This window comes from Mustelus asterias, chromosome 8 (assembly GCF_964213995.1).
Source record: "Mustelus asterias chromosome 8, sMusAst1.hap1.1, whole genome shotgun sequence".
In the NCBI taxonomy this organism is placed as follows: domain Eukaryota; kingdom Metazoa; phylum Chordata; class Chondrichthyes; order Carcharhiniformes; family Triakidae; genus Mustelus; species Mustelus asterias.
This window is the reverse complement of record NC_135808.1, coordinates 68,398,880-68,422,559: the sequence shown is the minus strand read 5'-3', so window position 1 is coordinate 68,422,559 and position 23,680 is coordinate 68,398,880. Positions and strand designations below refer to the sequence as shown.

The 23,680-nt window shown below is 43.7% G+C and overlaps 1 protein-coding gene across 1 annotated transcript; it reads right to left on the bottom strand.

Annotated features, from left to right (window-relative positions):
• Positions 1–12,805: 12,805 nt before the first annotated feature.
• Positions 12,806–21,712, bottom strand: LOC144497742 (regulator of G-protein signaling 8-like). The gene is given in 7 exon segments (XM_078219180.1): positions 12,806–13,908; positions 14,203–14,369; positions 15,028–15,089; positions 15,217–15,321; positions 16,071–16,122; positions 16,125–16,331; positions 21,613–21,712. Coding segments are annotated over 7 exon segments (879 nt in total). The 3' UTR covers positions 12,806–13,722.
• Between the last annotated feature and the right edge of the window lie 1,968 nt (positions 21,713–23,680).

Sequence of the window (23,680 nt, the reverse complement as noted above, 5' to 3'; positions counted from 1 at the left end):
TTAGTGAACCAGATGGGACATTATAATGAGGTCAAGTGTACCCAGTCAGAGGGATATAAAAAATCCTACAGCACTATTTGGAAGAACGGCAGGGAAGTTATCCCCTGTGTCCTGGCCAATACTTATCCTTCAATCAACATCCCAGAAACAGGTTATCTGATCATTATCACAGAGCTTGCTTTGCACAAATTGACTGTCACCTTTCCGAAACTATAACAGTAGCGATGCTACCAGAAATACTCTATTGGCTGTAATGTTCTTTCCGATGTCCTGAGGTTGTGCCCATCAAACCTTCCAGAATTGGCTTTGTTTAAATTTAGAGTTAAGATCCCAGTTTGGAGTTAACTGCAGCAACCTCAAATGTAAGATGAAGTTTGATTCTGTTGTCATGACAGTATGCCTTGACTGTATCATAAATTGTGAAAATTGTATTTTTAAAGTTACATTTTTTAAAAATGTAAGTCAGAAATGCACTCTGAGGCCACATGACTTCCCTCGTGGATGTCAATTGTTCTCTCTTCTCTCAGGAGGGGACAAAAGGCTGCTTTCCCCGACATGAAAGACATTTAGAATTCAATAGGTACTCGACAAATCAACAATCTTTACTTCCTGCAAAAAATATAGAAATCTGTTCAAAGGAGGCAGAACTCCGAGACAGAACTTCATCACACAGGGAGAGAGAGAATAACAAACATAGTTTTCAAACTGCTGGAATGGACCAGGCTAAACAAAAGGGCCGTACTGCAGTGACTTGAAAGAGAAATAAAGAACTTCCTCTCTCTCTGACTTCCTCATTTCATCTTCAGGCATAACTGAGAAAACCAATCGCCGGCAGATCGACTCTGGGAGCCGTCACAATTGCTGCGACATTTCTGCAATTTCAAACCCCTTCACTTCAGAAAACGTAACACGGCGACCCGGAAATAACAGGCATTCATCGAAACAGAGACCGAGATCCATTTCAGTGTTACGAGTATCACTTTTATTTTCATCTGGACCTAGTTTTGTGCGTGAGTGCGAGTGCGAAAGATTGAGTGAGGGGTGGGATTTTATGGCCTCGCTCGACTCGAGACCGGAAAATCCTGCCCGAGATCAACAGGCATTTCCATTGTCCGCCCCTCACCTGCTCCGATTCCGTGGCGGGCAGGGTGGTGGAATTCTGGCGATAGTTTTTTTATAGTAACCCCCAGGGCAAAGGTGTGGGAAATAAATTAACTTTTTAAATAATAAAAAAGGATTGATTTATTCACTCCAATGGTAAGAAATACACACACTTGTATACAAATATAAATGATCACCAGCAATATAAGGGAACGCTTTAAAATTGTCCATGGCTATATTATGAACCCCTCCTACCAAGATTATAAAATTACCAATTAACTGTTTCACTACACAATATATATCTAAAGTAGCCTGTTCCCTATTTAGTTCCTCGATAAACTGTTATGGAAAACTTGCTTGAATGTCTTCCATGAACTTGTTCTCAAAGACACTTTTGCCAACTATCTTTGCCAAGTCTATAATGAAGATTGAAGTCCGCCACTATTATTACACCACCCCCTGTGTGATGCTTCATTACATTTCTGATTCACGTCCTGCCCAATACTATGGGCCCATAAAATCTATTTCCATCTGTACTTCCTGCCCTTTGCTATTTCTTAGCTCCCTCCGTACTGATTACGCACCCTGATTTTCTGAGATCTTTTTTTCACTGCTGCCTTTATCTCATCCTTTAGTCATACTATTTTGCTATTTTGCCTATTTGTTCGAAAAACAAATTTTGGAATATTTAGTTCTTGACCTGTTCCCATGTCTCTCCCCATTTATCCCTATTTGTATCGTTTACTCATGGGCCTGAATCTTTTGCTCTTTGGGTGAGTGCACTTGGTGAGCCCGGAAGTGGGTGTGAAATGCATTTTGGGCCGTGATGGGCCCTGGAACACGATTCCACAATGTCTGATCAGTTAATAGGCAGCCTGTGTGAACCACGCACTGGGAAAGGCTGGGGAGGTGGGCAATGATAAAAGGGAGGAAGTGGCCTGTCGCTCCTAACGTGCTCCTTCAGGAGGACAGCTGCTGTGGAGCTGTCACGGGGTGCTGCAGATCTCTACAAAGTAAATAGCAATGGAAAAGCTATGTGAAGACTGTCTGGGCAGCACACTCAAACACGAACCTCAGTCCCTGGACAACTTATTAAATTTTATTTCGGCTCTGACATTTCACCTCACCCTGGATTAGGAATGAAACTAAAACCGCAAAGGCTGCTTGGCCAATCGACCTGCCCGCCAACCATAAAAAGATGGGCCACATAAAATTGTGTTTAATTGTCCCCTCATTGGGCTAAATTGCCTGTTTCATTGCTGGCGGACATGCTTCCGACTCACGCAAATGCCCGCCGGCTGAAATATTGCTTGAGTGCACGATGACATTGGAGTGTGTGCCCGCCGTCTTCTCACGAGATTGCTCTCGTTTCCGAGCCAGATGTGTGTCAGCCCAAGAGACGTAAAGTGTCTGGCCATTGTTTTGTGTATTTAGATATAGTACCTATACAGTACTCGGCGATGGCCTTGTGGTATTATCGCTAGACAATTAATCCAAAAACTCAGCTCATGTTCTGCGTTCGAACCCTGCCACAGCAGATGGTGGAACTTGAATTCAATAAAATAAAGTTTGGAATTAAGAATCTACTGATGACCATGAACCCATTGTCAATTGTCAGCAAAACCCATCTGGTTCACTAATGTCCTTTAGGGAAGGAAATCTGCTGCCCTTATCTGGTCTGGCCTACATGTTACTCCAGAGCCACAGTAATGTGGTTGACTGCCCTTGGGCAACTAGGGATGGGCAATAAATGTTGGCCAGCCAGCGACGCCCATGTTCCGTGAATGAATAAAAAAATAACTTTTTCCGATAGTTTCCTGACCAGCTATTATCATTTGTATCTGTGTAACAAATGTAACTGCCTTTTTTTATGAATGAGGATCAAATTTAGACTTGCATGTTACAAAAGAGTCAGTTACTGACAAAGCATATTAATAGTTATGTGTCATTGAGATGGAGGCATGCACACATGCTGCCTTCCTGGGTGTGGACATCGTAGTCATATATGTCCATGGGGGTGACACAAATGATTGAAAATCACTAGCCAAGAGCAAACCGATTAAGTAAATGTAACCATTTTGCAGTAACATTTTCTTTCATCCAGTGTTTTGATAGAGTAGGTAGAGAGGGATTGTTTCCACTGGCAGCAAGGTCAGTAATTCAGGGACAGACTTAACATAATTGGGAAAAGAGCCAGAAGGGAGAATGAAGAGAATTTATTTTATGAATTAAGTTCTTGTGATATTGAATTCATTGCCCGAAAGGCTGGAGATTGTGAGTTTAGCAGTTACTTTCTAAAAGGAATTGGACAAATATTTGAAAAGGAAGAATGTAATGGGGGAGTAGCAGTAATTGAACTGCATTTTCAAACAGCTGACACAAGAATTATGGGCTGAATGGCCTCCAGCTATGTTCTGTAGCATCACACAATTTAGTTCATTCTTACACCCAATGAACCTATAATTACTTTTATTAGCTTTTGGTTGCTGTCCTTTTTTTTCCATGTGCAATGCACAAATAGATGTTCAGGGGGTTCATGCAGAAGATTTGTACTTTGCTCTGTATCATCTCCCATCATCTTGGCTGAGTTTCAACTTTCTCACTGAGTGATAGGAATGAACTTCCCCAATGATTCAGGTAATCACCCTCTGAACATGCCCCTCAGACGGCCACATGAATTACAATTAGTTGTTGTCTAGTGGGCAAACAAACCATGTGCTGTATTGTCATGTCGCATAGAGCAGAAATGTTCCTTGTCTATGCCGAGTTGATGAGATTTACCTCAGGTGATAGCTCTCCTTGAGCTCAGAAAAGGAAAAGTCATCCAAGGATCCCACTGCAGATCCCTTTCTGAAAAGTGTGTGTGTGTGTGTCGGAGGCTGGGTAAATACAAGATCAGACAGAATGGCTTTCACAGTGTAATAGGCTGATAACAATCAGTCAATCAGGTACTGAGGACTTCCGACACTTAATTATACTGTGGAGATGCCGGCGTTGGACTGGGGTAAGCACAGTAAGAAGTCTCACAACACCAGGTTAAAGTTAAACCTGTGTGGTGAACCATCGTTGGTTCCCACTGGATAGTGCTGAGCCAGGGGCTGGCCAGGACTACAAGGATGTGCTATTGTTGCTGTTGGGTTAGGGTGGGGTTGTTACACCTTTGTACTGCAGTGTTGTGGCACATCCCAGTCGGGCCCCTCCTCCTGGGAGAGGTATAAGAGTCCCGGCTCTGGCCGGGACCCCTTCAGTCTGGGATAGTGTATATAAGTTCTGGTAGCTTCGTTAACAGTAAATAAAAGCCTTTCATTTACTGAGCTTCAAGCTTCGTGTCTGAATAGCGCATCAACCTGTTGGACTTTAACCTGGTGTTGTGAGACTTCTTACTGTACTTAATTATACACCACAGGAAGTCGCCACCTTCAGGGTAGAGGACAATAGAATAGCAGCAGTGGAAGTGGAATGGAATAATGAAATTAGCTGTGACCAGTGAAGGAGTCTCTGCTCTGTTAACCTGTAGTGTCTGCCCACATCCTTTGCCTCCGGATTTTCCCCATTCTATCTTTATTACTCATGCCACTTGGCTCAGGGCTCATTCTACCCAACACCTACACCTGTGATTTGGACTTTTCTCCATATTTCACATTCATTGTGAGTAGCACTCATAGCTAAAAGCTCTTTGTTTAGGGAAGTGTATCATTTGTAAAGGCAGTTTGAGACCAGGGTAGGCCTGGTATCATTCACCATGAATTCCACATGCCACCTTTAAATAAAACCAACTTGAGACTAAGTTTTACATCATATCCACTTCAGAGATGTTGCATTCCAAATGGCAAGAGGATTTATGGCCGGATTTTCTCGATTTACATCTTCTTCATTTTGCCCATTGTCCATTTTGCACACGGTATATTTGAGTGTGCATGCAAAACCCGGCACAGGCACAAAATGGATAGAGCAGCTAAGAGATAGTGTAGTGCGTATTTTTAAAAATTCATCTGTGGGACAAATGGCCATCACTTATTGCCCATCCTGAGTTGCCCTTGAACTGAGGGGCTTGCTAGGCCATTTCCGAGGACAGGTGAGAGTCAACCACATTGCTGTGAGTTCTGGATTTGAACCCACGTTCTCATAGAAATCCTACAGTGCAGAAGGAGGCCATTTGGCCCATCGAGTCTGTACCGACCACAATCCCACCCAGGCCCTACCCCCACATATTTACCCGCTAATCCCACTAACCTACGCATCTCAGGACTCTAAGGGGCAATTTTTAACCTGGCCAATCAACCTAACCCGCACATCTTTGGACTGTGGGAGGAAACCGGAGCACCCGGAGGAAACCCACGCAGACACGAGGAGAATGTGCAAACTCCACACAGACAGTGACCCGAGCCAGGAATCGAACCCGGGACCCTGGAGCTGTGAAGCAGCAGTGCTAACCACTGTGCTACCGTGCTACGTTCTCAGGGACATTAGCCGAGTTTCTGTATTAATGATTTAGACCATCACTTCCCTGGTGCATGAAGCAGGGTACATCGAGAATGGTAGTTTTATGGTTCCGGTATTGAACTGGTTCTCCAGAAGTTATGAGTTTAATTCCCAGCATGGAAGTTGAATTGAATTCTGACAGAATGCTCCTATGAAAACAGGATTAATGTCCTTACAGGAAAGGAGCTGCTTCTCGCCTTACTTGTCTGGCCTAAATGTGACTTTCATTGCATAATTCTCCCATCTGGGACTAAGTCTTGGCAAAGGTGGGAATATGGTGTGTTTTCCACTGCAAAGGTCAGAGGGAAGCCATGCCATAATCTTCCAGCCCCAACCTTATTAATTATTCACCCGGGGGTTTAATGCTGTATTCTGCGGTGGGGCAGGCATGATGGTTCACCATCATATCTGGGTGCTATATTGCAAAGGCGCCCAACATCACTGACCCACCATTGAAGAAAGAAGATGGACCTCCGGAAAAAGATAATGGATCTCCAGGAGCACTCTGAGGCTGGAAGATAGACCTCCTTAATGACACTGAAGCTGGAAGATTCACCAGATGGATGCTTCCCTCCACCCACTGCTGTGCTGTTCCAGTCTCTAGGGTTGCTGGCAGCCTCCATCCTGAACACCAGAGGCAACCCCAGGCATTGTACAGGCGAGTTCCGACTTCTGCATGCCTCAGTGTTCCAGATGTGTTCTGGACCAGCGTGTTATCCCACTGATGCCGAGGAGAATTGGGACTGGAAGGGATGATTCCCATCAGGCCTTCATCTGAAGCCCATTAGTAGGATGCAAATCAGTTCCATGTTTTCCTCCAGCAGGTTTCCCAATCTGCCATGGCGGGTACCAGCAGAAGATCCCACAGGAAGTTCGCGCCAGTGTGGAACTGATTTTTGGGCTCCTGCCGAATTCCCCTCCCCATCCACCATTGAACCTGCCAACAAGACCATGGGAGATTTCCACCCTCACATTGTAGTTCACTCTTAATTAGGATCTGATTCACTGAGGGAATTGCTTGCTCGTAGACAGTCCAGGTCTCATTCGCATAAAGAAGAATGGAAAGGATGATTGCCCAGTAGACCTTGATCTCGGTTTTACACTCACTGCTGTACATTCCCAAATAGAATAGTGAAGTCTTTCGAAGGACGCACTGGCCTTGGCAATTCTGGCATCGGTCTTGCCATCAACATGAATGCAGAATGAGAGAATGCTGCCTATTTAGGTAAACTTGTTCACAGCGGTCAGCTTCTGATGTTTGTTGGTTCTTGATAGAGCTTTCCATGAGCAGGTTGGAACATGTCTTCTGTCTTCTTTGTGCTGATGGTGAGATTGAAGTTATCACAGGATGGGGAGAACAAGGCCATAATGTGCTGCATGTCTACCTCACTTCCAGCATTTAGTGCACAGTCATCAGCAAATAGAAAGTCATGCAGTCTATCAATGAGGACCTTTTCCTTGGGCTGGAAGCGTTGCAGGTTGAAGAGCTTGCCATATATTCCGGAGTTGATATCAAGGCCTGGGTTCTCATCCTGGAAGGTGTCAATGAGCATGGCAAAGAACATCATGCTGAAACGGGCTGGTGCCAATATCTAGCCCTGTTTCACTCCATTGGAGACAGGGAAGGGAGCCAAAGCCTTATTGTCGTCAAAGATGTGAACCTGCAGACCCTCTTGGAACTGTTGAACCATCTGAATTAATTTGTCTGGGCACCCAAACAGGCTCATAATCGTCCAGAGGCCTTCACGGTTGACGGTGTTGAAAGCTGTGGCTGGGTAAATAAAGGTGGTACCCGCAGCTGGTGAGCAGCAAACACCATGTGGATGGTTCTCCTACCTTTTTCTGAAAGCCTCTGATGCAAATAAGGAATATCTACTGAATGCTGTTACACTGATAGAGTTTAGTTGGCAGCAGTGTAATATAAAGTCGGGGAATTTTGAGGATTATTGGCAGCAGAGGTCTACATTTTCCCTCATCTAACTGGCTGAATTCAGGTTTCCCAGAATGTGCAGGACCAGATCCCCCCTTCAATTGTGGGTTTCCAGCCTCTAAATGGGCCTTAATTTGGCGAGGCTGCAGGGAGAGGAGTAAGTAGCAGGAGGTCACACAGTGACAAACACAGTCTCCAATTTGGGTGCTGGTTCATGGGGCTTTATGGCCTAAAGGTGCAGAAACTCATTGAGTCATTGGGTGGAAATCTCCTTGCAGTGAGGAAGTGACAAAAACGGTTGATGAAGGAAGGGCCGTGGATGTCGTCTATATGGATTTCAGTAAGGCATTTGACAAAGTCCCACATGGCAGGTTGGTTAAGAAGGTTAAGGCTCATGGGATACAAGGAGAAGTGGCTAGATGGGTGGAGAACTGGCTTGGCCATAGGAGACAGAGGGTAGTGGTCGAAGGGTCTTTTTCCGGCTGGAGGTCTGTGACCAGTGGTGTTCCGCAGGGCTCTGTACTGGGACCTCTGCTATTTGTGATATATATAAATGATTTGGAAGAAGGTGTAACTGGTGTAATCAGCAAGTTTGCGGATGACACGAAGATGGCTGGAATTGCGGATAGCGAAGAGCACTGTCGGGCAATACAGCAGGATATAGGTAGGCTGGAAAATTGGGCGGAGAGGTGGCAGATGGAGTTTAATCCGGATAAATGCGAAGTGATGCATTTTGGAAGAAATAATGTAGGGAGGAGTTATACAATAAATGGCAGAGTCATCAGGAGTGTAGAAACACAGAGGGACCTAGGTGTGCAAGTCCACAAATCCTTGAAGGTGGCAACACAGGTGGAGAAGGTGGTGAAGAAGGCATATGGTATGCTTGCCTTTATAGGACGGGGTATAGAGTATAAAAGTTGGAGTCTGATGATGCAGCTGTATAGAACGCTGGTTAGGCCACATTTGGAGTACTGCGTCCAGTTCTGGTCGCCGCACTACCAGAAGGATGTGGAGGCATTGGAGAGAGTGCAGAGAAGGTTTACCAGGATGTTGCCTGGTATGGAGGGTCTTAGCTATGAGGAGAGATTGGGTAGACTGGGGTTGTTCTCCTTGGAAAGACAGAGAATGAGGGGAGATCTAATAGAGGTATACAAGATTATGAAGGGTATAGATAGGGTGAACAGTGGGAAGCTTTTTCCCAGGTCGGAGGTGACGATCACGAGGGGTCACGGGCTCAAGCTGAGAGGGGCGAAGTATAACTCAGACATCAGAGGGACGTTTTTTACACAGTGGGTGGTGGGGGCCTGGAATACGCTGCCAAGTAGGGTGGTGGAGGCAGGCACGCTGACATCGTTTAAGACTTACCTGGATGGTCACATGAGCAGCCTGGGAATGGAGGGATACAAACGATTGGTCTAGTTGGACCAAGGAGCGACACAGGCTTGGAAGGCCGAAGGGCCTGTTTCCTGTGCTGTACTGTTCTTTGTTCTTTGTTCTTTGTCCAGTGGGTGTAATGGCAGTCGAGATGGGACAATGTGCCAAGAGCTGGAAAATCAGTTTCCTGTTGGTGTAAAATGGTAATGGGAATGTGCTCTCCCGCTCATCATGGCAGGTCTCGCCATTCCCGCGTGAAACTCTTTGCATCCCATTGATGGGATGAATGTGAAGACCTGACCGGAATTGTCTCTCCCTGTCCAATCATCCCCACCGCCAGTGGAATATCACATGTGATCGGAATATGTCCGACCTATGTGACATGGTCATATTGGGACTAACATGGAAGGAAGCCTGGGCAGCCCGTGGGGATCGGAAAATGGAGACCTCCAGTGACCTCCAGTGGACCCTGGAACATCACGTGGAGCAGTGGCTGGGCGGAAAATCTATAATGCGGATCTTCTGGATATTCTCCGTCATCAGTGGTTAAGTTGATGTCCAGGCACCTTTAAAATATGGCACCCATATATGACAGCGGGGCACACATCATCCAGCCCACCCTGCCATGCAAACTGTCTGGAAACTTCCAACTGCACAATTAATTAGGCATCTCACGATTCATTCCCACTGGGCTTCCATGCTGGGAAACATTCCCAGTGCCAGCCCTGCCATTGGATTTAGTCCCCGAATGGAAAATTCCACCGAGAGAGTCTAGATTCAGCAATCTTGCCTCACTTGAAACACAGTCTAAAAATACGATCATGCCACCTTGGGCAAATAGCTTGGTTAATACAGGATGTTGAATTTATCACCCTTTGGTGCATTTCACAAGCAGCCTAAAATCCTTTCATTACCAGTCACCGATAAACCATGACAGGTTGCTTTCGAAATAAAGTTGCAGTTTTTTTTATCAGATAGGCATGATAGCCACACCATATACTTTGGAGGATGAGTCACAGTCTGTATGCACCATTCCAGTTGTGTCACCTGTACTTGATTCAGCCGACAGCGTGCCAAGCTGCTGCCCATTTTTCCATTACAATAAAGGTTATTTCCTAATAGTAAAGAATGAATGGGCGTGTCTGAATTTGTCATTCTGAGTATCCTCCTGACTGATTAACAACTTCACTTCTGGAATGAAGAGTTACTGATTGTGTGTTGAAATCCACACATTGCTCAGTTTGTGACCACACTAAGTGATTTGGCCCAGAACAGTATAGATCAAGACAGTATCAAGTTTAATCTCTGGTTTTGTGCTGAGTTAACTAATCACACTTACATGGAATGACATCTAACAGAAGCTGGTCTTTCTGTCCAACAGATCTCCTCCCCCCACTATCTAACACTAGATCTCCTCCCCCCACTATCTAACACTAGATCTCCTCCCCCCACTATCTAACCCTATCTACCCATCTTTCCATTCCTTTCTTCTCCGTGTACTTACCAGCCTTTCTTTAGGTGCATCTCTGATACTTCAACTATCCTGTGTGGTAATGAAGCCCAGTAAGAAGTTTAACAACACCAGGTTAAAGTCCAACAGGTTTATTTGGTAGCAAAAGCCACACAAGCTTTCGGAGCTGCAAGCCCCTTCTTCAGGTGAGTGGGAATTCTGTTCACAAACATTCACAAATTCCCGCTCACCTGAAGAAGGGGCTTGCAGCTCCGAAAGCTTGTATGGCTTTTGCTACCAAATAAACCTGTTGGACTTTAACCTGGTGTTGTTAAACTTCTTACTGTGTTTACCCCAGTCCAACGCCGGCATCTCCACGTAATGAAGCCCACCAGCCCACCTTCACACCACCTGACTTTCTTGAATTCCTTATTTATTGAGGTAGGACTAGGAAATGCATTTGTAGAATCATAGGATGATATAACCCAGAAGGAGGCCGATTGGGCCTGCAGTGAAAGCTAGCCAATTTGTCTCATTCACACCACCCACCCCTCCCCCCCCCGCCCCACCCCCCTTTCCCCATCACCTTCTATCCAATTCCATGTTGAAAGTTCTTATTGAATCTGTTCTACCCTACTTTAAGGTGTGGAAGATTCATAAGATCACAACAACTCACTGTGTAAAAACAAATCACCTTAAAGGAGCTTCTGGTGTTTTGGTCAATCACCTTCAATTTGTGTCCCCTGCTTACAAACTTTCCTGCTCCTTAAAACAGTTTCTGTTCATGTACCATTTATGAATTTGAACACCTCTATCAAACCTCCCTGAAATCTGCTCTGCACTATAAGGAGAACAACTCCAGTTTCTGTAGTCTGATGTAACGGGAATCTTTCATCACCAGTAACGTTCAAGTGAATCTCCTCTCCACCCTCCCCAAAGCCTTGACAGACTTCCTAAAGTGCGGTGCCCAAAGCTGAACACCATGTGCCAGTGAATGATAAAGCTTGAGTATATCTTACTTGCTTTTGTATTCTATGCCTCTATTTATACTGCCATGGATCCAGTATGTATAACAGTCACCTCAACTTGTTTTGTCACCTTCAAAGATTTGTTTCTGGACATCCCAAAGTCTTTCTGTACAGATACAGTGGGGTATACTTTCCGGTCCCTCCCATCGCACGAAGGTCGGGAAATTTGACGGACCTCAGATGGGAATGTCTGATCTTGGGATGGCAATGACTGGAAAATCCCACCCTGTGCCTGAAAACTGGCTATCCAAAAGCCAGAGATCACAGAATCACAGAATCCCCTCAGTGCAGAAGGAGGCTATTTGGCCCATCGAGCCTGCACTGACCACAATCCCCCCAGGCCCTATCCCCGTAACCCCACGTATTTACCCTGCTAATCCCCCTGACACTAAGGGGCAATTGAGCATGGCCAATCAACCTAACCCACACATCTTTGGAGTGTGGGAGGAAACCAGAGCCCCCAGAGGAAACCCACGCAGACACGGGGAGAATGTGCAAACTCCACACAGACAATCACCCGAGGTCAGAATGGAACCTGGGTCCCTGGCACTGTGAGGCAGCAATGCTAACCACTGTGCCACCGTGCTGCCCATGTCTGAAAGCCAGACATTTTAACAAGATGCATAAATCTTAATTCTTCTGAAATGAGTAAAATTATTTACTGACATCTTTGGCTAGGTGTTGCATTGATGCGGTGATGTGACAGTCTTTTTGCATGTTCCGAGTAGCCCGAGGGACTCTTGCTCCAACCAATCTGGCTCGGCTCGATCAACCTAACCCAACCTGTACCTCATGACCCAAAAACCGGCAAGGTCTGAAATTTAGCCCAGACTCAGTCCCAAGGTTGCCAGTTTTGGGACATCGCATCAATACCTGCGGTTCATGTAACATTGTACCTTTTAGTTCATATTGCCTCTCCTCATTCTTCCAACCAAAATAATTATTTATATAGCACCGTCCTCAACCCAAAAGCATTTTAGAACCAATGAAGAACTTTTGAAGTGTAATTTCTATTGTAATGTAGAGAATACAGCTGCCAATTTGCACACAGCAAGGTCCCACAAATAGCAATATGGTGGCCGAAATTCTCTGACCTGACCCGAGGCTGGGATTCTCTGGTCCCGCTGCAGTGAATGGAGGTAGGGCTGAGCACCAAATTCTCCAGTTTCACTGGCATTGGCGACCAGATAATTGCTTTTCGTGAATCGAGGACTAAATTTTTCCACAGCTTTATTATCTTGCAATAAGTTATTGCACCGCAAGCGTAGCCAAGAACTCTTCCTAAATCAATCATGAAAAGACAAAAGAATTGGTGCATTATTGAATGCAATTCAAATAACTTTATTGGTGACCTTCATTGGAACTACAGATGCAAGTTGATTCGAAAACAATTGTTCACGAAACAAACTAGAACACAATTCCGGAAATAGCATTTTTAAAACATTTTAAATCAGATCTCTGAATCATTTAAGCCCCTCTTAAAGAAGTATAGTTTCATTCAGTATTCAGAGGGGGCTTGTCCATCACGCAGGATGGCATTGTCTTATGTAAAGAAACACACAGACACACATTGCATTTTGTAGCTCATCACTGTTTAACATTGAAGTGATTGGCAGTGTTGCATTATACAGAACCAATGTAACAAGAACTCAGTATAGTTAACCCTTTCCTTTGTAATAGCAAAACCCCAAAACATTTTAACCTGTCAATGGGAGTGTGCACCTGGTTAATCCTTTTAAACCTGACACCCAACTCTGTGCTTAGAAGCACAAATCCAATCTTGTTAGAGATTTTAGATGCAGGTTGTACATTCTCCACTGCCAGATAAACATGTTGCAAGATTGAGGTATTTAACTGTGTAAGTACATAAATCCTCACACTGGTGGAGGAATGGTATTCTCAGGGTGTTAATGCATTTTTAGAGCACAGATACCCTGCTAATAGATCCTCTCATTGCCCTCATTTCCTGTGCTCTCTGGTTCACCCTTTCTCCCAGGTCTGCTCCTCAAAGACCTCAGTTGGCCAGGAGACTCTCCACCTTATTCTGTTGCCTTCTACTCTGTGGGCAGATACCTGGCCCTGCTTGGCAGCCATCTGCAGCATTGCACACCAAGGCTTGAAGCTCAGCCCAGTCGAAGGGAACTGAGCCTTCTGCCCGCCATGGTTTGTGACAGGACTCTCTTGATCCTCTCTGTCATGCTTTCTACATCCCAGGCTTGACCTTTCCGTTCTGTGTCCTATCAGTTATAAGGACAAGCATTCTGGTGTTATTTGACATCACACCAAATACTTTATTCACAGCAGAAAATACATCTCCATAAGAGACCAGCATCTGCTCTTGCGAAGAGTAACAGCATTCATGTTTCATGATTGTCATGGCTATTATTGAGTATGTTCTGGTAGATATCTGATTGAAGGAACCTGCTGTAGCCGTTGTTTTCCATCAGACCATAGATCTTCTTTTGTGCTGCTTCAAAGCATGTGTAGGTTGGATGTTGCACATTTTTAGAGACCGCGTCTTTGGTGTAGTAATCCAAATTGATCTGATTGGAAAAAAAATCATAGTATTCATTAATGATTGGTTTACATCATCGAGTAACATTGAAGTATTTAATCTTCAGTAATTATTAACTATTTTTTGCGAAGAGAAGCTCAGACCAATGGTCATGTACTTATTGCCTTTGCATTGATGTGCGGCTCAGTAACATGTATGTGACACATGCAGCCAGCACTGGCGGGCATTCGATTGTCATCATTAATTCCTTAGACATTTAAGTTTGAACAGTTTTCTATGAAGTAAGCCCCATAAAAAATAAGGGCGATAGGACAGTAATTACCTCTTTTGGAGACATTGGTTCAACAAAATCTGAGAAGATCTTCCTTGCTTTGCAGGCTTGTTTGGTGGGTGACTTAATTTTCTTGTAGTCCTCACAAGCCAGCCAGAACTCAATGTTCTCATCATTGTACTCTGATTTGAGGAAGGTTTTAAAAGCAATCAGGCCATCTAGAAAGAATAAAGGAAAATGAGACATTAGTCACTGTTGCAACTTTATTCCTTTGTCACAGTGATTACATTACATTGAAAAACCTACACTAACAACATTAATCTACAATGTTTACCCTATTGATTGATCCCAATATCTTTGATTATTGCTGTATTGAGCCTATACTGGGCCAGTTAGCTCAGCTGGCTCGGTGCCTAGCATGGAGTTTGATCAACAGCATGGAGTTTGATCCACTTGTAGCCTGCCTCTGTGCCCTACCCATAGTCAACAACATGGCACTTTGCCATAGTTCAGAAAATAAACACTAAGGAGCTGCTTTCATGGAGAACTCAAGAACAATTCTACACTATAGGCTAATGCAGCCTTTCCATTTTGTACAGGTGGCTGCAGTTTTGACATATGCAACGAGGTTTGCAATGCCACATATTGCTAAGGGACGGAGAACAATGTTATTACTTATAACGTGAAATATTTTGATATTAATATCATTTTCCTTAACTTATTACCACTTCAGTGAATTTTTATTAAGTTAAGTCATACTTTCTTATTGAAGACCCATATTTAAAAGGCAGGGCTGTGAGGGATTGTTTATCTGTAACTGTTTCATTTTGAACAAGAGTGGGATAGTCTAGAAAGCTATTTGTATAAGCTGCTTACATTTATGAGCCAGTAGGTTGTCCAGAGATTCAGCCCACTTCAATACTTCTTCGTGGGAGGGACTGTGGATAAAGTAGAAATAAAATAAATATTGATGCTTTTGCTTGAGAACAGATTATAAATGAATAGTTCTTACATTTTAATTAAACCTCAGAGAGCACTGAAGTGTAGTTAATCACAGTAACTTACTTCAACGTTAGTTTTGCCTCTCTCGATTTGACTGTCAATTGTTCAGAAGAATCAGTTTTCTGATGATGCAAAAGGTGCGAACATCGGTTCTTCAGCCCTTTAATGCTGTGAAAGAAAATCATTAACATTAAGAATAACGCAGGGAAAGCCACTGCAAGTGGCCTTGTATTGTATTTACATTAGCTACGCAGCATTAGTTATCACATATCCATCTTATTCCTTTCCAGCTCAACTTTAAGAGCAACACTTACTGATGTCCCTTCACAAATAAATGAGCAAACAGGTAAGACAAAACTCAGTGTTGTCTCCAAGAGCCATGCAATGCAATATCTGCCCATTTCCTAAAATTAATTTTCAACTTAATGCTATAAGCATTGTTTTTGTATCAATCATTTTTGGTTTGCCTTTTTAATTAAGGAAGTTACGTTATTTTTCTTCAAAATGTTGGCAAAGCACTGGACTAAAGCCATCATTGTGCAAGATTCTGGCGGATTATCTTGACTGCCCTTTTACTTATGCACAGAAACAATGAGGAACCTTTGTGCCCCAGACAAGCCAGTTGCCTTCTGATATCTCAGCCAAGTGACAACTAATCATGCACAAAGCTTGTCACTGAGTGTCAGCAGGTAATGGCAAAATCCCAGCCAAGTTTGATCCACTGCTCACATGACACCCTGCCCAGCTGAAGAGACTGGGCAAGAGTTTTGAAAATGCAAATGATTTTTCGCACAGCATGCACTAGAAGAACCTCATTATCTTATGTATTTGCCCGAGTGCCTGACAAATATACAAATAGCTTTACGGAGGTCTGCGCAACAACCAGTTTGAGGCTTAAAAGGTTACTTATTACTTACAAGCTGTGCTCTTTTATGTTTGCTGGCATCTTGTCTTGTGACTTTTGTTTTATATTCTGCTTGGAGAAGGTTTCTGTTGCACGAGCAGGATCAGATCGCTTTGCAAGTTTTTCCTCACCGAGAACTGCAGCTCAGTTTTTACGATTATACTCCAGTTGCTATCTCTGCCAAGAGCTATTAGCTTCTGCCCTCTCTCCTTGCCTGCTTCTCTATTTATGCACTCAGGCTGACGTTGAGCCAGTGGGCGTGGATGAGCTGTACCTGTAGTGATTTGTTATTGTATAACAAGCAAGAACCAGTTCTAAGATAGGGGAACCTTATTTAGTACAGTGTTGACGTACGAACCTCAGCAATACTCTGTTCGGACTGCCTCAGGCGAAACAAGATTAGGATTGCATGACAACAGCAACTAAGGACACAAACCATATTTTTGGCTCATTGAGAGAAAGCAAGCATTGTGTCAATAGGCAGCCACAGGAAATTAGATTAGAAAGCATTAACATTATGTGAATTCTTTTAAAGGTGTGACCCGTCCTGTGCTAAATTCTTGTAATTCTGGACGCAAACAAAATAGGCTGCTCACCTTTAGGTATGCTAGCCATGCATCATATGATATTGCAGGTAACTTTGGTACAAACTGCACTGCAGTTAGAAAAGGCAGGCAGTTTCTGTCCATTTAAAACTCTTCCCTTTTGCTTTTAAGATGCAAGAACCAACTTGTCTGTGCTGCACTGTTGTTCCCCAGAGCTACTCCTTTATTTACATGTTTTCAAGTTTTAAGAGAATGCTAAAAAGACCAAATCAAAGCCCCAAAATCTCAGCCAGTCTGACAGCATCTGTGGAGAGAGAACAGAGCTACCCTTCCGAGCCTGGATGACCCTTCGAGTCAACTCGAAACGTTGGCTCTATTCTCTCTCTCCACAGATGCTGTCAAACCGGCTGAGATTTTCCAGCCTTTTCGGTTTTTGTTTCAGATTCCAGCATCTGCAGTGTTTTGCTTTCAAATCAAAACCCAAGATGGATTATTCACCACTTAAGAGCTGAATTTTTGTAAACTATGCAATGTTGAGGCATTTACCATTAGAAACTTAGAATCCCTACAGTGCAGAAGAAGGCCATTCGGCCCTTTGAGCCTACACCAATAACAATCCCACCCAGGCCCCATCCCCGTAACCCTATGTATTTACCCTACTAATCTCCCAATCCACCTAACCTACACATCTTTGGATTGTGGGAGGAAACTGGAGCACCCAGAGGAAACCCACGCAGATGTGGGGAGAATGTGCATACTCCACAAAGACAGTGATCTGAGGCTGGGATTGAACCCAGGTCCCTGGCACTGTGAGGTAGCAGTGCTAACCACTGTGCCACCATGCCATCCTTGACCAGTGCTGCATGGGATTTTGGACAGTATTGTAATTTAGGGTGGATTTTGGGATCATTCATTATTTATGCTCTAAATTATCTTGGATAGTAAAAGTCATTGCAAAAGCAGCAAAAAAGAAATTAAATCAGTATTCACTGAGCCCATCCAGTTATTTTCATCTATTCCCTCTTCCTTTGAACTTCAATCATTTTGGTCCAAAATTCCTCCCCACACAAAAAGCTTAATTTACTTAATTTATCCTGTGATTATTGTCCACACTGTCCAGGCTTTTACCTAGTGCAATACTGAGGGAGCGCTGCACTATTGGAAGTGTCGACTTTGGGATCAGATATTAAACCTGGTCTGTCCTCTCCGATGGATGTAAAATGCCCCAGGGCACTATTATAAAGAAGGGCAGGGAACTTCTCCCCAGTGTCCAGGCCAAGCTTTATCTTTAAGCCAACAGCACTAGACCAGATTATTGAATCGTTGTCTCTGATGTTTGTGGGAGCTTGCTGTGCACAATTAGACTATTGCATTTCTTATGTTACAATAGCATTTACAGTTACAAATGTACTTCATTGGCTGTGAAGCACATGGGGAAGTTTTGAGGTCAAGGAAGGCAGGGCATTAATGTAAGTCTTTCCATCTCCCCCCAATGAAATGACAGGAACATGGAAGCTGTGTGAATGAGGTATTGTTATGATTCATTCATTTTGAGAAAAGGAGGCGGTGGGAATTCAGACAAAAATCACAATCAATCTCATGACTTCCAGATTGGGAATACAGTGGTTAGCTGCTATTGTCACTGGGTGCCTTAATCACAAGTGATATATTTTGGAACTGGCGCTTTGCACGTCAGGAGAAACCTCAATACCCAGAGAGATGCAAGAATAGAGAACCTGACACCACAAGGAGTGGTTAAAGTGAATAGTATAGGTGCATTTGGAGAAGTGAGAAAAGCGCATAAAACATGTATATGCAACATTGTGATGACTTTGGAATAGACTCCCACTCTTAACGGTTGACGTTCAGTATCCTTGTCAGGATCACCTGAGAATCATAAGAACAAAATATAAAACATTGACTGGAAATTTGTTTGGAATCCAGTTATAATGTGTTTGTTGATCTACTGGGAGTGAAACATCCACATGTCCGAACATACAGATTAGCAGGGGTTGGCTATTCGGCCCCTTGAGCCTATTCTTCCATTTGATAAGATCATGGCTGATCTAATTGTGGCCCCAACTCCACATTCCACCTACCGTCAATGCCCTTTGACTCCCTTTGTTAGCCAAGAATCCATGTCTGTCTTAGAAATATTCAATGAACTTGCCTCTACCACTCTCTGCGGAAAGGTTCCATTGACTCACAATCCTCTGGAAGAAATAAAGTTCTCCTCATCTCTGTCTTAAGCTGGAGACCCCTTATTTTTAAACTAAGTTTCCTAATTCAAGTCTCTCCTGCAAGGGGAAACATCCTTTCAAGATTCGCCCTGTCAAGTTCCCTCAGGATATTATATAGTTTACGGAACGATCATGTCTCATTCTTCTAAATACCAATAGATACAGGCCCAGCCTGTCCAATTTTGCCTCATAACACCCCCATCCCAGAAATCAGTAAAATGAACCTCCTCTGAACTGCTTCCAATGCAATTATGTCCTTTCTCAAATAAGGAGGCTAAAACTGTGCACAGTAGTCAACATGTGGGCGGGGATTTTAATGGCACTCCAAATGTTGCCATCCCACCCACACCGATGCCCACCAGTGTCGGGGCCAGAAAATCCACCCACCTGTACAACTGCAGCAAAATATCCCCACTTTTATTCCATTCCCCTCACAATACATGCCAACATTCCATCAGCCTTCCTAATCACTTGCTGTACCTGCATACTAACTTTTTGTGATTCCTGTATTAGGACACCTAGATCTATCAACATATTCTGCACTATCCCTCCATTTATCGCTAGTCTGTTCTTCTTGCCAAAATGGACAAAGTGTATCACCTTCTCCAACTATGGCTATTGGTATAGGAGGGGCAGGAATCCCAATCAGTCGTAAATTGTGTATATCGAACCAAGTGTATTTCATCAACTTGGGGGGTGCAGACTGAAAATCAAAGATTCAATCCCTAAAAAAGCACAATTAAAATAAATGATGCAATGTGAGTGGAAAAAGGAATGGATGGATATGCTGATAGTGATAAATGAGGAAGGGCACGAGGCAGCTCAAGTGCAGCATAACAGTTGACAAACTCTGACACCGGAAAGCTCCAACTTCGTCCGTGGCTGGGATTCTCCAGTCCTGCTGCAGTGAATGGAATTTTCCAACTTCGTCCGTGGCTGGGATTCTCCAGTCCCGCTGCAGTGAATGTAGTTTTGGCTGAGCGTCAAATTCTCCATTGCCACCGGCAGTGGGGTGGGAACGAATGAGATTGGAGAATCCCGCCCCAAATGTTTCAATACCATGCACTACATGCTCCAGTGTAAAACCGACCCCTTTACAGAGCAGAAAAATAACACGACTAGCCACTACTGATTGTTTCTTTCTCTGAAAGGAATAATTCCAAATGAGAAATACTGTTGCAGGAAAGGATTGGAAAGAGAAATGTAATGATGGAATGCTTTTTCGATATATGTACCAATAGCAAATGCAAATGAAACCTTTCCACTTCCTTGAAGGATCAGCTGAGGCTCAGTTGGTAGGTAGCATGCTGACCTCCAAATCACTAGCGTTCTCGCTCAAGTCCCACACCAGGCTTGAGCATAGAGGGTCAGCACTGGAGTGCTGCACTGTCAGAGGGTCAGTACTGAGGGAGTGCTGCACTGTCGGAGGGTCAGTACTGAGGGAGTGCTGCACTGTCGGCGGGTCAGTACTGAGGGAGTACTGCTCTGTCAGAGGGTCAGTACTGATGGAGTGCTGCACTGTCGGAGGGTCAGTACTGATGGAGTGCTGCACTGTCGGAGGGTCAGTACTGAGGGAGTGCTGCACTGTCGGAGGGTCAGTACTGATGGAGTACTGCTCTGTTAGATGGTCAGCACTGGAGGAATGCTGTCCTGTCAGAGGGTCAGTTTGGTGGGAGTACTGTACTGTCACATGGGCAGTCCTGATGGAGTAGTACTGCAGTCAGAGGGTCAATACTGAGGGATCTCTACACTGTCAGAAGGGCAGTACTGAGGGAATACTGCACTGTCAGAGGGTCAGTACTGAGGGAGCTCTGCACTGTCAGAAGGTCAGTACTGAGGGAGTACTGCACTGTCAGAGAGTCAGTATTGAGGGAGTGCTGCACTGTTGGAGAGTCAGTACTGAGAGAGTGCTGCACTGTCAGAGAGTCAGTACTGAGGGAGTGCTGCACTGTTGGAGAGGCAGTACTGAGAGAGTGCTGCACTGTCAGAGGGTCAGTACTGAGGATGTACTGTTCTGTCAGAGGGTCAGTACTGAGGGAGCACTGCACTGTCAGAGGGTCAGTACTGAGGGAGTGCTGCACTGTCGGAGGGTCAGTATTGAGGGAGTGCTGCACTGGTGGAGAGTCAGTACTGAGGGAGATCTGCACTGTCAGCGAGTCAGTATTGCGGGAGTTCTGCACTGTTGGAGAGTGAGTACTGAGGGAGTACTGTACTGTTAGAGGGTCAGTACTGAGGGAGTGCTGCACTGTCAGAGGGTCAGTACTGAGGGAGTACTGTACTGTCAGAGGGTCAGTACTGAGGAAGTGCTGCATTGTCAGAGGGTCAGTACTGCGGGAGTGCTGCACTGTCAGAGCTGTTGTCTTTCAGATGAGATGTTAGGCTGAAGCCTCATCTCGCTGTTTGGGTGGACATATATGATTCTTTGGCACAATCTCAAAGCAGAGCTGGGGAGTTATCCCTGGCGTCCTGGCCAATATTTCGTTCTCAATCAAGATCAAAGAAAAATAGGGATTATCTGCTCATTACCATGTTGATGTTTGTGGGAGTTTGCTGAGTACATGTTGTTTGCCACGTTTCCTGCATGACAACACTAAGTGCACTTTAAAAAAAAGTACTTCATTGGTTGTAAAGTACTTTGAGTTGTCCAGTAGTCATTAAAACACTATATATGTTAAGTCATTTTTTTAATGTCAACATTCCTTTGGCACTTTTCCCGTATCACTACTCTTCATGCGTGAACTTTGCATTGAATATGGATCAGTAGTTTTACAATGAGAGAGGAACACAACCCTCTTCTCGTCTGATGTTCCTGCATCTGGCTGATTCACCTCCTGTTTAGAAATGCTGAGATAATGGAAGCCTCTCCTCATTTTCCATGTCACAGTGGTTAAGGGCACAATTAAAGCATGTACCCAATTGAGCAACATGTATGATCACTGTTGGAATAATCAGTGTAATAATCAGTGATGGCATCTCTTGAACAAAGAGCAAATATTAACAAATATGTGAGATAAAAACGAGGGTTATGAGGTTACTTCAGGTTGTTATTAGAGAGGATGGCAAATGACAGAATTTAAAGGTTATTGATATTTAATTCAAACCAGTGAAGTCAACACATTTTGATGAAAGAAATTTTGGGCAGATGTGCTTTTTCTTTTAGCTCTTTGCTAAAAAGGTTTGACAACTCTTAGAGGGCCTAGCCAATGTAATGTGATTGCACAAAGGGGAAATGTTTTCATAACAGAGGTATGGCCATGATTCCACATATAGTAAGTTCTTGACTTTTCCTGAGAAGTCTCACAACACCAGGTGAAAGTCCAGCAGGTTTATTTGGAATCACGAGCTTTCGGAGCGCTGCCCCTTCATCAGGTGAGATGGAAGGAAAAATAAACCTGTTGGACTTTAACCTGGTGTTGTGAGACTTCTTATCGTGCCCACCCCAGTCCAACACCGGGATCTCCACATCATGAGTCCATAAAAGAAGATACCTGCAGATATGAGATATTTTCCTTTGGGGAGGGAAAATCTGATAACAAATCTATCCTGACTGGCCATAGTACATCTTTGGAAGAGAGCAGATAATGGAGCATGGAAGTGATAGTGAAGTCTAAAACAATGGGATGGGAGTTGGGGGAAGGGAACACATTGAAAGTGAACGTCCATGTTCCTTTGCGAATGAGTTAGATTATTGGGCAGGCCAAAGATTTATTAGTAAAGACAAATGTTTCTAAAAGCAATAAATGCTTGCATTTATATATCACTTTTCACAACCACCAGGTATATCAAAGTGCTTTACAGCCAATTGTCACAATGATGTACCTTGTGCATGAGCAATATTAATTTTCAATTAATTGGCTGATCAAATATATATTGAACTGTTTAAAAAGGACTTTAAAAAAGCAAGCTATGACACTGACTTAAGATGGCTGCCACAAATCACCTGGCAGCTGGTATCGCAAGTTGACCAGTTTCTGCAAAGTTCCAATGTGAATTATAATTCTTTATATCATGGCATGATTCAATAGAATTTTACACCTATTGATGTCAATAACTACTTGAAAGTATTTACTGAAGCTGTACTGGACGTCACATTTGCACTTCTGTAAGGCAAGTGAGACAGAAAGTTGACCAGGAGAATAGCTATAAGAAAGCTGTTTTCCTATCTCTTCAAGATGGATAATGAATCATCATGGTACATTATAAACAATGGGGCAATAGCCACAGTTGATTCAGACATCAGCTCATTAAATACCTTCTGAAATCATTATGGAGAGAGAGGTCATGTGATTGGTGATTTTTGAAATCTCGTTATTGAAATTATTTTCAATAGAATACAAGGCTATGCATTTGTAAATTTAAAAATAATATAAATTTGAACCATTTCCAAAGTTGCCTAAACTAATTTGTTTTGCCGGTGCAGTTTCCTCTACAATATGTAGAGGGAACCTCAGAAAGACTTGGAAGTGTGTCTGCTATCCTTCTATAGAGGTGATGTTCTCCTATATTTTCTCCAACATAGTAGGGAAAGAGAACATGGAAAAAAATTGCTAGTTGGAAAAACTTTGTTCAAAAAGAAGCTGCCACAATAAAGTGAAGACTATTGATGGTGACCATTTTAGCTTTTACCTAATCATGACCAATTTAAAAGGAATTCTGATTTAGTGGCCAGACGTTGCGTGCCCTGGTAGCTGAAGATCTGAAAGTGCACAGAATGTAACAGTAAATGTCCAGGTTCCCAGCAATCTACCAGCACCCCATCTCTCTACTGAGTCTGCATGCTCCACATTCAACCTCCACAAGGTTAAAATCATGCAGTGCAACATTAATTATGTATTTAT